The 13640-nt window shown below is 39.7% G+C and overlaps 1 protein-coding gene across 1 annotated transcript in view; it reads left to right on the top strand.

Moving 5' to 3' along the window:
- LOC114050629 (serine/threonine-protein kinase 31-like) overlaps positions 1-13640 on the top strand; it is a 70605-nt gene that overhangs the window by 44358 nt on the left and 12607 nt on the right. The window contains exons 18-22 of the mRNA XM_027872466.1: positions 676-801; positions 2522-2647; positions 2858-2944; positions 4795-4944; positions 13165-13290. Of these exons, the coding sequence (XP_027728267.1) occupies positions 676-801; positions 2522-2647; positions 2858-2944; positions 4795-4944; positions 13165-13290 (615 nt within the window). The remainder of the gene's footprint in view (positions 1-675; positions 802-2521; positions 2648-2857; positions 2945-4794; positions 4945-13164; positions 13291-13640) is intronic.

Raw genomic sequence — 13640 nt, 5'->3', positions numbered from 1 at the left:
ACTTAACATTTGATTGGAAAGAAAGGAAAATGTATGTGCAGAAGTTGGTACAATATACAAACCAAGTAGATACATAGTCCACTGTCAGTTCAGGACAGGCCTCCTGTGGGAAGTGGTATCTGAGCTGAGCTTTGAAGGAAGATTAGCATTCTTCAGGGTGGAGGTTCAGGGGAAGAGCATTCCAGGCATGGGGAACAGCCTGTGCAGAGACATGAAGGTGGGATGGAGGAATGGCAAGGTTAGTCTGAAGGGGCGTGAGCTGTGCGGAGCCTGGAAACCTAAGTGGGAGCCAGATTGTAAAGGGTTGAAATTCCAAACAGAGGAGGTTGTGGTTGATCCTGGGAACAATGGGCTGTCCCTGAAATTTCTGGAGTAGAGGAGGAACATGGCCAGTCTGTACAGCTCCAAGAAAGGCACTTTGGCAGCTCTGGGCAAAGGGGAGTAAAGGAACAAGCTTGAGAACTGAGCCCGACCTTCTCGATACAGGGGGTTCTGGACCTGATCTTCCCAGCCCCTGCAGCAGGGATTGTGTGCTGTAGAATGGCATTTCTATACCAACCCATAATGGATGACGAAATACCCTTCAGATGTTAAAGTACAGGAAAGTGTTATTTTGTGTAATACTCTGTGTGTGTATCTTTGGTTAATGGTAACAAACCCACATGTGTTACTCAGAACTCGGGAGGAATTTTGACTGTTAGTCTGGAACGGGACATTTTGGATGCTGAGCCTATGAAAGAGCTTAGCAGCAAGCGTCCTCTGGTGTGTTCTGAAGTGGATGGGCAGAAGGTTCTTCTGAAGGTCAGTCTTGGTTCTGGTGGCTAATGGAAACTTACAGGATTAAATTGGAGTGGGGGTTCCTTTTAAGCAACCTAAAAATAATGGAGGTTCTCTTTGGAAGAATATGTTTATGATTAAAGTATCTATCCTTTCCTCCTGCATTCTCTTAAGGGACAGCTACTGATGAACATTGAAATAATTTTTTTTTCCTTAGCCAACCAATCTTTTTTTTTTTTGTATATCATGTCTTATGATTCCTGTGAATCAAAGTTCCTGCTTTTCTTACTGTTATTCTCAACTAACATTATTAGTTAAAACATTGTGCTGTTGGGGTTTTCCTTTCTGTTCCTAGAAGTACATCATATAGGAAGTTGTTAACTTCATAATCAGATAAAACTAAACATTTTAAAGAAATTGTAATTAAATATTTGTACATTTGAAAAGGTGTTTTGCAATGCCATTTCCTTTACGCAGATAGGAGCACAGTAGTCTTTAGTAGGGCATTTCATATTGCAATCTTTAGTGTGATGATGGTCATTTAATGTTTTACATGTCAGCAAGCATTTAGTAAGCTCTGTGCCATGTCATCCCATTTGAGTCTCACAACAATCAGGTGAGGTAGGTAATTCTAATTCTTTTTTTGGTTTGTTATAAGATTTATTGATGTCCTTTTCCCCCCCTCCCCATCTCACGTAACAAATAGTACTTTTTAAAGACAATAAAAAAAGAGGCAAAAAAATCTGAGAATATGTGTAATGTGGACATCTCTCCTCTGCAAAGGGGACAGGTGGGAGTGTAATCTCATGTCTCTTCTTTTGAGTTGCGCTTGCTCTGTGTAAGTTTGCCAACATTCACTTTTGAATTTTTGGTCGTTTTTTTCCATTTGTATTGTTGTCATTTGTGTCTGTGTTTTTCTTGGGTCTGCCTGAATTCACTTTGCCTCTGTTCATGTAGATCTTTCCGTGTTTCTGTGTCTTCATTGCACACATCATTTCTTAGAGCCCAGTCAAATTCCATTACGTTCATGGACCACAGTGTGTTTAACCACTCTCCAATTAATGGGCATCTGCTTGGTTTCTAGTTTTTTGCTCTCATAAAAAGTGCTGCTATAAATATTTTGGGGTATTTGTGTGTGTGTGTGTGTGTGTATTCTTTTTATCATTGGCCTTCTTGGGGAATAAGCCTAGTAATGGAATATTTGGGTCATACGGTAGGAACATTTTAATTACTTTATTTCTATAATTCCAAATTGCTTTCCAGAATGGTTGTACCACTTTCCACTCTACCGACTGCCTTAGAATACTATCTTCCCACAACTTCTCCAACATTGATGGTTCCCATCTCTTCACATCTTGACTAATTTTCTGGGTGTGAGGTGAAGCCTCAGGGTCATTTTGATTTGCATTTCTCTTATTATTAGTGATTTGGAGCATTCTTTTGGCTGTTAATAGTTTAAAATTCTTTTGAGAATTGTTTGTTCTTATCCTTTGACTGCTTACCTACTGGGGAATGGATGCCTTTTGGTCTTAGATAGTTTTGTTAATTGTTCGTATATCTTAGATACCAAACCTGTATCAGATCATCTTGATCCAAAGTTGCTTTTAAAAACCCAGTTTGTGATGCTGATAACATCATCTAGGTTTTGTAGCGAAGTAGGCAGCAGAGGGGTGGCTGGTGGCCTCGTGGTGCCCAGGCCGGCCCTCTCCTTGCTTGGCACAGGAGCCTCATCTCTTGGCTCTAGGGCTATTCTGTTGACATGAACACGGAGGCCACGGTGATCCAGAGAGCGGCGCGCTACCACAAGGCCTGGAGAGAGTCCAAGGAAGAGTCGGGACTGTTGCCCTTGATGTTCCTCTTTCTGTGTAAGGTAAAATGCAGATTTTTCAAGTTTGATTCGTGAATGTTTTTAATTTTTAAAACCTAGGAAAGATGTTTTTTGGTATAAATGGACTGTTTCAGATTTCACTGGAAACAGTTACTCCTTTTAACATGCTAGAAAGTCAATTATTAATTTTAAAAATTGTGTCAGCCTCATTGTCGCTCGAGTCACATCGTCTCTCCTTCTCTTTGTTCTTAGTCTGACCCTTTGGCTTATCTGATGGTCCCCTATTACCCTAGGGCAAGTCTGGGCGCTGTCCAGGCCAGCACACCTTTGTCTGCAGAAGTAAGTAGTGCAACAGTGGGCTCAGGCATCTTAACCCTAGAGCTTACAAAACCTTTCTCTCTTAACAAATGTTGTATTTCTTGAAAATTCCCACTTTTCAGCAAAGGCTTTACAAGGAACATGGGAGAAAACCTCCAATAATATGCATTTCTTAAGTACCCAATTTGCTTATTCCGCTGCGTATATGTATGTATATATGTATCTATATATATCACTGTGCCTCATATATATAATAAAATAATACCAGGTAGTGGAACATGATTTATTTGCACTGTATCTTTTTCTTTTTTTTTTTTCCTGTGCATTTACTTAGAAATGTTGTGGCTACTTTTTCTACAATTGGAGGTAGATTTGCATATTCTAATTCTAGTATCTGTACTTTGTATCACTTTGTATGCCTTTTCATATTTCATATTTTTTGTGGTGCTATAGTATATGATAACATTAGTATGCCATCACTTATTCGGCCATACCCACTGTTCAGCACATATATAGTTTCCACCACTCTAAAGCAATTATAAATATTTCTGAACAAAAGTCTTTTACATATTTGTTATCGTTAAGTTGTTTCAGTCATGTCTAACACTTCATGACCCCATTGGAGGTTTTCTTGGCAAACATATTGGAGTGGTTTGCCATTTTCTTCTCCAGCCCATTTTACAGATGAGGAAATTGAGGCAAACAGGGTAAAGTGACTTGCCCAGGGTCACACAGCTAGTAAGTATCTGAGGCTAGATTTGAGCTTAGGTCTTCTTGGCTCCAAGCCCAGTGCTCTATCCATTGTGCCACCAAGCTGCTCCCTTTTATATATAAGTCCATATATTCATTTTTAATAATATCTTTGAGCTGTAGTCCTAGTAGTCAAACAAGTTAAAAGGTATTATCAGTTTTTATAACTAACTGTATTGCCATCTTCCTCCCTTCTAAATCTCATACCAGTTTATAGTCTTACCAATAATGGAATAGAATATCTTTTTCCTCTTAGCCCCTGTACGTGTTGAATAGAATTTCTTTTAGGGTTTGGGGTCCAATTTGCTAGTTGTATGCTGGTGCCTTCAAATTTTTAATTTGCCATTTTCTGTTTGTTAGAGTTTGAATAGCATTTCAATTAGTTCTTAACAATTTATGTATTTTCCTTTGAAAATTACTTGCTTTGTCTATTTTAACCATTTTCCCATTGGGGAATAGTTATTATTCTTTTGATTCTGGATGTCAGATATTTATCAAGTATATTTATCACAGGTATTCCAAACTTTTTTTCATAACCTGTTCTTTTTTTCTTTAAATATTACTTTTTATCTTAGAAAATCTTTTTGGTAGTCATAGCCATCCATTTTTCTCCTATAATTTCTTCCATTTTATAATTTTTTTCTCTATCATAGAAAACAAATCTTCCTTCCCACTTTTTAAGGACTTCAAAACTTGAGTTAATGGATCCAATTGAATTTTAGTATACAGCATACAGTATGATGTATGACCCCAGTCTTTCTACTGTTTAGTATTTTCTCTTCCTCCTTTCTCATAACATCAGTTTAAGTTTGATCTTCTTTCTCAAGTAATTATCATTAAAATAATGACTAAGTGGAGTATCTATAAAGGGGCTTTGAGTGGTTTGCTATCTTGGAAAAACAGAAAAATGTTAAACTCTCCATTTTTAAACCTAGAGTTTTATCTGTCTTTAATTTAGTTATTTTTCTTTATTCTGACTAGTCACTATTTGAGAAATCATCATGGTTTTTTGAGGGGAGCTTCTTTATGGGAAATTGAGCCCCTGATGTGATTAGAGAAGGCCCAGGAGCAGAATGAGTTGACCTTTTTAAAATTTTTCTTTGTGTGTTGTTAAACTTTAGGAAGCTTTAAAGGTCATGAAGGGTGTTGCGCATGGCCTTCGTACATTGCATAAAGCTGACATCATCCATGGATCACTGCATCACAACAACGTATTTGTCTTGAACCGAGAACGAGGAATTGTGGGAGATTTTGACTTCACCAAATCTGTGGTAAAAAGTCTAGTGTTGGGGTTGGTTCTTTGAATTACTTTAAATGTGAGTACTCTGTTACCAGTAGGTAGTCATGACCTTAGATGTACGTTTAAAACACAGGCTCCTGTACCTTGGGCTAAGGTATGTGTTGAGCTTTGTTCAGTTTGCTGTTTCCCTATTATGGGTTAGGAGTGGGTAAAATGGTGGGGTAAGTAGTGTTTGTAGACAGAGCCTTAAATGACTGATTGCTCCATAACCAGTAATTACGCTCATGCTGTCTCAACGTCAGTCATTGAGCATTTGTTCGGGCCTGCTATGTGTCCAGAATACAGAGATGGAAACAAGACCTTGCAGTCGAATGTGTTAGCTGAGTATCACTATAATTAAAGAAGTATTTATTGAAAGATTAATCATGTATAGAGTTGTGCTAGTTTTTACAAGATTTCCTAGCCCCATGGAAGCCAAGGACGTGATGAACAAAGAGAGAGAGTTTTTCAGATGATGCTTGTATGCAAATCACTCTGCTGGATGCCAGGAGTGCCAAGTGAGAAATCAGACCATCCCTGTCCTCTGGAAGCTCATAGCCATATAAGAGGATGCAGTAGGACACAGTGGAGGGAGTGAGGAGGGCAAGGGCAAGATGGAGCCAAGGCTACTATGACTTTTAGGAAGAGCAGTAGAGCGTGTTAGCCACTTGGCTTGTCTCCAGGAAGGCCTCACAGAGGTGGGATACCCTCTAGGACTGGGCCACAGGCTGTAGGAATGCACAGAAGTAGAAGATTGACATTGTATGACTGGTAATAGATGCCTTAACAGCCCTTGATGGTTGTCCTGAAGTTACCTGTTCATAGGAGTTGCTAAGCTAATGATGATGATTTTTTAGTTGGAGAAATTGATGGGTTCACTTGGCTGTCTGCTTAGAGCAAGCCATCTGTAGAAACCCAGCTGACAACAGTCGGCTGAGATGGTAGACCTCCTGTGAAGTGTTCCTTCTGCAGAAGTAGAAGGAAAAAAATTCCCTCTTGTGCATCATGGATTGTAATGGCAGCTAGTTTTCATGTAGTCACCCTCAAATCATAAAGTAATGCTTGTTTTCTGTATGAAGCCAGAGAATTTTTTTATTTTTAATACCGCATTCCACAAAATGAACAGACAAGTGAGAATCTATATCTGGTTTTCTAATCAAATGCCAGATTATGCAAAAGGCTGACATAAAACAGATTTGCTCAGATACTCAATTTAGCAAGTTAATATTGCATAAAAATCAAGAGTATCTTAAAATTCAGTTATGAATTTTAAATAAAAATGTGTGGGCCCTTGTTTCAGCTAGCCACGAACAGTAAATGCTAAATGCGTTATAAAAAAAAAAAGCATAGTCTAATGATACACCCATCATTAAAAAAAAAAAAATAAATAAACCTCTTCCCTACAGACCCTTTCACAGGGATGGTTCAAGGGAAAATGATCTGGAGCGCTTTTCCCGTTGTCTGCTTAGAGACATTTCACTGGCATTTCAGTGCATCTTCCTGGGGCGGGGGGGCACACTGGGCAGAGAGTGAAAGTCAGTTTGGCCATACAGTCCTACAGGAAAAGGATAAAAGTAAAAAGGATATGGCTAGAGTGGGTGATTTGGGTTGGGAAGGGTAATCTGTGTATTTCTTATGATTATCTATGTTAGCTGTATCTCCCACTTATCTTTGTGGTACCTCACTTATACAGTGCTTTAGGGTTTGCAGAGTATTTTTCTTTTCAGTCCCATGAGGTAGGCAGCACAGGTACTGCTGTGTACATTTTAAATGAGGAAACCAGAGTAGTCAAACATATGAACACTTTGAGCCAGCATTTCACAGAATTACAGAGGTGTAGAGTTGGGAAGGACCTTAGCCTCCAATTATTCTACCTCATGTGCAAAGGAATCCTACTGGAGCACCCCAGACGAGTGGCCATGAAGCCCTCTAAGGAAGTGTGGCTCGCCTCTTCCATTTGGAGCAGCTCTGCCTTTTAGCACGGTCCTCCTGACATCAAGCCTCAGTTGTCCTCGTTGGAGCTTCTTTCCATTCTCCTCGTTCAGCTCTGTGGGACCAAATGGAGCAAGTCTAATGCTTCTTCAGCATGGCACATCCCTTTTATACTTGAACATTTCCCCTGAGTCCTTTTTATTTATTTATTTTTTTGGTTTTGTTCATTTCATTACCAATATATTTCTATGGGAGAAGCAGAGAATGTTTAAAATGTTGTCCCAGTGGATGTTTCCGGACTTATTTATGTGTTTGTTGCAAAGGGTCTCAAGTAACAACTTGTTTTCTTTCCAGTTCTGATGACTGCATGTAGCACCTAGTGAACACACTGGCTTAAGCTACTTCCAATGTTAACAAATCATCTACTTATGTTTTTTTTTAAAAGTCAGATAAATGATGATCTTTCTGAACTTTAGATGACAGCCCTAGCAGATGTAAGATGTTTCCATAGTGCTTTTATGTTCCCACAGTGGGACTGAAGGAAAGCCCATTTAAGTATGGCCCCACACTTGAGCACCTAGTGGGCCACATGTGACCTCAAGGCTGCAATTTCCCCACCCCTGTCCTAGGGGTTCAAGTATCTTTTCCATGCAAATCATTCCTTAATCTATTTCTAACCATAGTCTCTCTGCTGAGCTTAGTCACATATCTCCAACTGAGTCTTAGACATCCTGAACTGGATTTCCCAAAGGCATCTGAAACTTGGTATGCCCAAAACAAAACTCATTCTCTTTCTCACCAAGCCTCCCCCCTTCCAGAGGTCCCTGTTACTTTCAGAAGTGCCACCATCCTGCTAGTCACAGAGGCTCATAACCTCAATGCCATCCTCAACTCTTCATTCTCACCCCTCAAACCAAAGCCATTGCCAGGTCTCATCTTTTCTACCTTCAGCTTATCTCTTACACTCCACTCATACAACCAACATTCCTCTGCAGGCCTTCGTTACGTCTCACCTCAACTCCTACATTTTCCCAACTGATCTCTCTTCCTCAAGCTTCTCTTCTCTCCAATTCCTCTTCCATGCAACTGCAGAAGTGATCTTTCTCTCTTTCTCTCTCTCTCTTTCTCTCTCTCTCTTTCTCTCTCTCTCTCGCTCTCTCTCTCGCTCTCGCTCTCGACTTGCCCACGGTCACACAGCTAGTAAGTGTCAAGTGTTTGATCTGAGGCCAAATTTGGACTCAGGTCCTCCTCACTTCAGGGCTGGTACTCTATCCACTGTGCCACTTAACTGCCCCAGAAGTGATTTTTCTAAAGCATAGGTCTGACCATGCCATCTCTCTGCTCAATGAGCTCCACTATTACCACCAGGATCAAATATACAGTCCACTGTCTCATATTTAATAGGCAGCTAGGTGGCACAATGGATAGAGTGCCAGGCCTCGAGTCAGTGCTCCTTCCCAAGTTCGTTTTTCTTTTCTTTTTTAAAAAATTTATTAATTTATTTATTTTTAGTTTTCAACATTCACTTCCACAAGATTTAGTTCCAAATTTTCTCCCCATCTTGTTCCTCTCCCACCCCAAGATGGCATGCATTCTGAATACCCCTTCCTCTAATCTGTCCTCCCTTCTATCTCCCCATCCCCTTCCCCTTCAGTTTTCCTGTAGGGCAGGATAGATTTCTGTACCCCATTGCCTGTATATCTTATTTCCCACTTGCATGTGAAAACAATTTTTTTAACATTTGTTTTTAAAACTTTGGGTTCCAAATTTTCTCCCTCCCTCCCTCCCCACCCACCCTCACTGAGAAGGCAAGCAACTCAATATAGGTTATACATGTGTAGTCATGCCGAACACTTCCATAGTAGTCATGTTGTAAAAAACTAAGTATATTTCCCTCAATCCTATCCCACCCCCCACCTTTATTCTATTCTCTCTTTTGACCATGTCCCTCCTTAGAAGTGTTTGCTTCTGATTACACCCTTTCCCAATCTGCCCTCCCTTCTATTATCCCTCTGCTCTCTTGTCCCCTTCCCCCTCTATTTTCCTGTAGGGTAAGATAGATTTCCATACCCAATTGAGTGTGTATGTTATTCCCTCCTTAAGCCAAATCTGATGAAAATAAAATTCACTTATTCCCTCTCACCTTCCCCCATTTCCCCTCCACTGTGAAAAGCCTTTTCTTGTCTGTTTTATGTGAGATAATTTACCCCATTCTACCTCTCCCTTTCTCCTCCCAGTATAATCCTTTCTCACCCCTTAATTTTATTCTGCAGATATCACCCCTTCATCTTCAACTCACCCTGTGCCCTCTGTCTGTCTATCTATCTATATATGTACATAGATAAATTTTTTCCTCTAACTACGCTAGTACTGACAGAGGTCTCATGAGTTACAAATATCATCTTTCCATGCAGGAATGTGAACAGTTCAACCTTAATAAGTCCCTTATGATTTCTCTGTTTACCTCTTCATATTTCTCTTGAGTCTTGTATTTGAAAGTCAAATTTTCTATTCAGCTCTGGTCTTTTCATCAAGAATGCTTGAAAGTCCTCTATTTCACTGAATGTCCATTTTTCCCCCTGAAAGATGATACTCAGTTTTGCTTGGTAGGTGATTTTTGGTTGTAATCCTATCTCCTTTGATCTCCAGAATATTATATTCCAAGTCCTTGGGTCTCTTAATGTAGAAGCTGCTAAATCTTGGGTTATCCTGATTGTGTTTCCGCAATACTTGAATTGTTTCTTTCTGGCTGCTTGCAATATTTTCTCCTTGACTTGGGACTTCTGGAATTTGGCTACAATATTCCTAGGAGTTTTCTTTTGGAGATCTCTTTGGTGATCGGTGGATTCTTTGAATTTCTATTTTGCCCCCTGGTTCTAAAATATCAGGGCAGTTTTCCTTGATAATTTCTTGAAAGATGATGTCTAGGCTCTTTTTTGTTTGATCATGGCTTTCAGATGGTCCAATAATTTTAAAATTATCTCTCCTGGATCTATTTTCCAGGTCGGTTGTTTTTCCAGTGAGATATTTCACATTGTTTTCTATTTTTTCATTCTTTTGGATTTGTTTTACAGTGTCTTGATTTCTCATAAAGTCACTAGCTTCCAGTTGCTCCATTCTAATTTTAAGGAAGTATTTTCTTCAGTAATCTTTTGGATTTCCTTTTCCATTTGGCCAATTTTGCTTTTTAAGGCATTCTTCTCCTCATTGGCTTTTTGGACCTCTTTTGCCATTTGGGTTAGGCTATTTTTAAGGTGTTATTTTCTTCAGTATTTTTTTGGGTCTCCTTTAGCAAGCTGTTGACTTGTTTTTCGTGATTTTCTTGCATCACTCTCATTTCTTTTCCCAGTTTTTCCTCTACTTCTCTTACTTGCTTCTCAAAATCCTTTTTGAGCTGTTCCATGGCCTGAGACCAATTCATATTTTTCTTGGAGGCTTTGGATGTGAGAGCTTTGACATTATTGTCTTCTTCTGCTTGTATGTTTTGATCTTCTTTGTCACCAAAGAAAGATTGTATGGTCTGACTTTTTTTGCAAAGTTGCTCATGATTCGAGCCACTTACTTGAGTTATAAACTCTTTGTTAAGGTAGGGGTCTGCTTCCAGTGTGGAGAATGTACTATCCCAAGCTTCAGGGGTTTTGTGCAGCTGTTTTTAGAGCTACTTCTAGGGACCTGTAAGTTTTCAGTTCTTCCAAAGTAGTATGATAAGGGGCGGGGTGTTTATTGCTTTCCTGGCCTTTGCTCTGGTCTATGAGTGACCATAAGCACTGTTTTCTGCCTTGGAACTGTGAGGAGGATTCCTTCTCCACCACCACCACAAGCTCCACCATGCCAGCACTCCTCCTTGCCCCAGGACCACCACCTAGAACTGTAACCTAGATCCAAGGACAGGCAAAGCAAGAGAGTCCTGTCTCAACACCAGGAAAGAGATTTCTGCAATCCCCCTCTGATCAACCACTCGATCGCCCCTCTGTCTGTGGGGCAGAAGCTCTGGAAGCAGGCGTTGCCCAAGGGCCGCACGGGGGTCTGCAATCACAGACTTTTCCTGCTGGCCTTCTAAGTTGTCTTTGACTTTCATGGGTTGAGAAGTCTGGAAACCGCCACAGCTGCCCGTGATTCTGTCCTCTGAGGGCTGCTGCAGGTTTGCTGAGGCTTGTTTTGCCTGCACACCCACGCCAAACTGTGTTTCTCTCTCTGCCTGGCATGATATACCTTTCCAATCAATCATCCAGGCTGTCTTGGGCTGGAAATTTGTTTCCCTTTGTCTTTTTGTGGGTTCTGCTGCTTTAGAATTTTTTACAGGTGTTTGGGGGAGACCTCACTGCTTTTATTCTGCCATCTTGGCTCAGCCCCCTCCCCCTAGTCCTTTTTTCTTAAGGCTAAAGATGCCCATTTTCTTTAACTGATCCTAATGTGTCATAAACTCACAGTTCTTCCTTCACCAGGCTGGTTTGCCCTCCTTTGTACACTCTTCAGCTGGCCAATATCCTAATAAATTATGCTTTTTAGAACTTAGTACAGTATTCCCAGGGAGGCCTGATGAAGGTAGAATACAGTGGAGTAATTACTTCTCTACTTCTGGAACTATGCAATTCTTAAATCCTGTCTCCTGAGCCCAAATCCTGTTCTTTTCACTACATTATCTGCCTTTCTAATGGAGTAATTTTTACTTCTATTTTCAGTGCTGTGTATATACTAAGTACTTGGGAAATAACTTCTTTAAGTGATCGATTTTTTTTTTTTTAGCTTAATTGAAGTTAACTTGACAGAGTGGAGGGGATGTTCTACTTTCATTTTGGTTCTCATTCAAAACCTCAGATTTTTGAAAGAAAAATTACTTTTTCTGCTGTAGCCTATCACTAAAGACTATGAGTCTTTTATCTCCAGAGGCTGGAAGTGATTTAGTTAGTAGCATGTACTCTGGTTCATGGGAGGTTGAAAGAAGAGCCCCCAGCTTGGGTCTAGTCACATATTGATATAGTACACACGAAACAACAACTGAATAAGCTACTTTTGAGTTAGGCCAGTCTGAGTTATGTTTGTTATTTTACAAAGATCACATTTTCTTTCCCAAGGATACATGATAGTAAACTAATAGGTTTTGTACTTAATTCATTAATCAATGAGATATATATCACATGGTTGCAAACTTTTTAGCACTGTATAAATGCAGGCTGTTATTAGTAGTGGTAATTGTATGAAACTTGGTTACTCTTAATATGTTAAATAATAGCTTTTCTAGATCATGTCAAGTATTCCTTTCATGATATAGTTTCTACTTGGATTTCCTTACCAATTCCTTAGATCACAGCACAAAAAACTTCAATCTAGTTTGTGTTCAAATTATCAAAAATTTCAAAATTAGATTAATGATTTGGGTTTAAAATAATAGATCCCTTTAGTGGAGGTGGAGCTTGGGGTGGTATCAGTATTTATTATTAAGTGCCTAATGTGTACCAGGAGCTGTGATGGTGTCATGGAGAATGTATAACCTTGGCCCTCTGATTTCAAGCCCTAGTCCTGACACAAGTCATGTTATTTTGCAAAGTGATACATTCGTGATGGCCTCTAGCAGAAGAACGCACATGTACAACTACCGTTTATTTCAGTGTTTTTAGAGATTAATATGAGAAGTGACTTTCATTAGAATATAGAAGCCCTCCTTGACATCTGAGGGTCCGGTCCGTTGGCTTGCTTATTTTTAGTTTGTACTTGTCATTTCATCATGGTAAAGGAGCTCTGGAATGTGAACTCCCTCTTTCCCTCCTTTTGCTCTAGTGATGCTGATCTGTGGGCTCTTTCCTGGAAGGGAGTTGCTAGGGCTCTGAGATGAGATATGGAGTCACTTAACAAGGGTCAGCATAGCTAATGTGTGAACAAGGGAGGGGTTGGCTTCTGACTCCAGAGATTCTACCCCTTAATACATACTGCCTCTTGTAAGTTTGTTAGAAAATAAAATTTCAACTAAATGTTTAAGTAAGTGAGCCAGCAAGTAATGTTAACAGTGATTATATGTCTGAAACTTATTTTTTTTTAGACTTGGAGCAGAATCATTAGTGAGTTCTTAATTTTATGGGACTAATTTAAAGATTAATCAAAAGGGATTTTTAAGGGCATAAAATTAAAATCTATTAATTTTTGAGTATTAGAGGAAGGAATATCAAAAAAAAGTCTGAAAGGAACTTGTAAAATACATGTTAGATGAGTGGAAAGTGTTGAGTTAAAAAGCAACTTTAAACTTTATGCTGCTTTAAAAATATGTGCCTTGTCTTCTGTGCAGAGCCAGCGTACCGCTATGAATTCCGTGGTAATTGGTGGCTTGAACCTAATGTCGCCAGAATTGAAAGCAGGACAGCCACCTTCTCCAGCTTCAGACTTGTATGCTTATGGCTGTCTTTTTTTGTGGGTATGTCGTTTCTTATTGAAATCTTGACTGATGCCAGTTTTCCACATATGAAGATTTAGCAGTGACCAAGAAGATGCTTTATTTTTTCGTTTGTTTATTTGTTTTTTTTTTAGGCAATTGGGGTTAAGTGACTTGCCCAGGGTCACACAGCTAGTAAGTGTCAAGTATTTGGTCTGAGGCCGGATTTGAACTCAGGTCCTCCTGACTTCAGGGCCAGTGCTGTATCCACTGCGCTACCTAGCTGCCCCAGAAGGTGCTTTATTTTAAAAGCTAGTTTTTCTTCCAAGCTTGTTCTGCTATAAACTACCTTCTCCTATAGGTAGAAAACCCTGGAGCTTCTACTGAAAATG

This window comes from Vombatus ursinus, unplaced genomic scaffold (assembly GCF_900497805.2).
Source record: "Vombatus ursinus unplaced genomic scaffold, bare-nosed wombat genome assembly UNPS02014799.1, whole genome shotgun sequence".
Taxonomy (NCBI): Eukaryota; Metazoa; Chordata; class Mammalia; order Diprotodontia; family Vombatidae; genus Vombatus; species Vombatus ursinus.
Note: the sequence above shows the minus strand (reverse complement) of the source record. Positions and strands in the feature narration are given on the sequence as shown.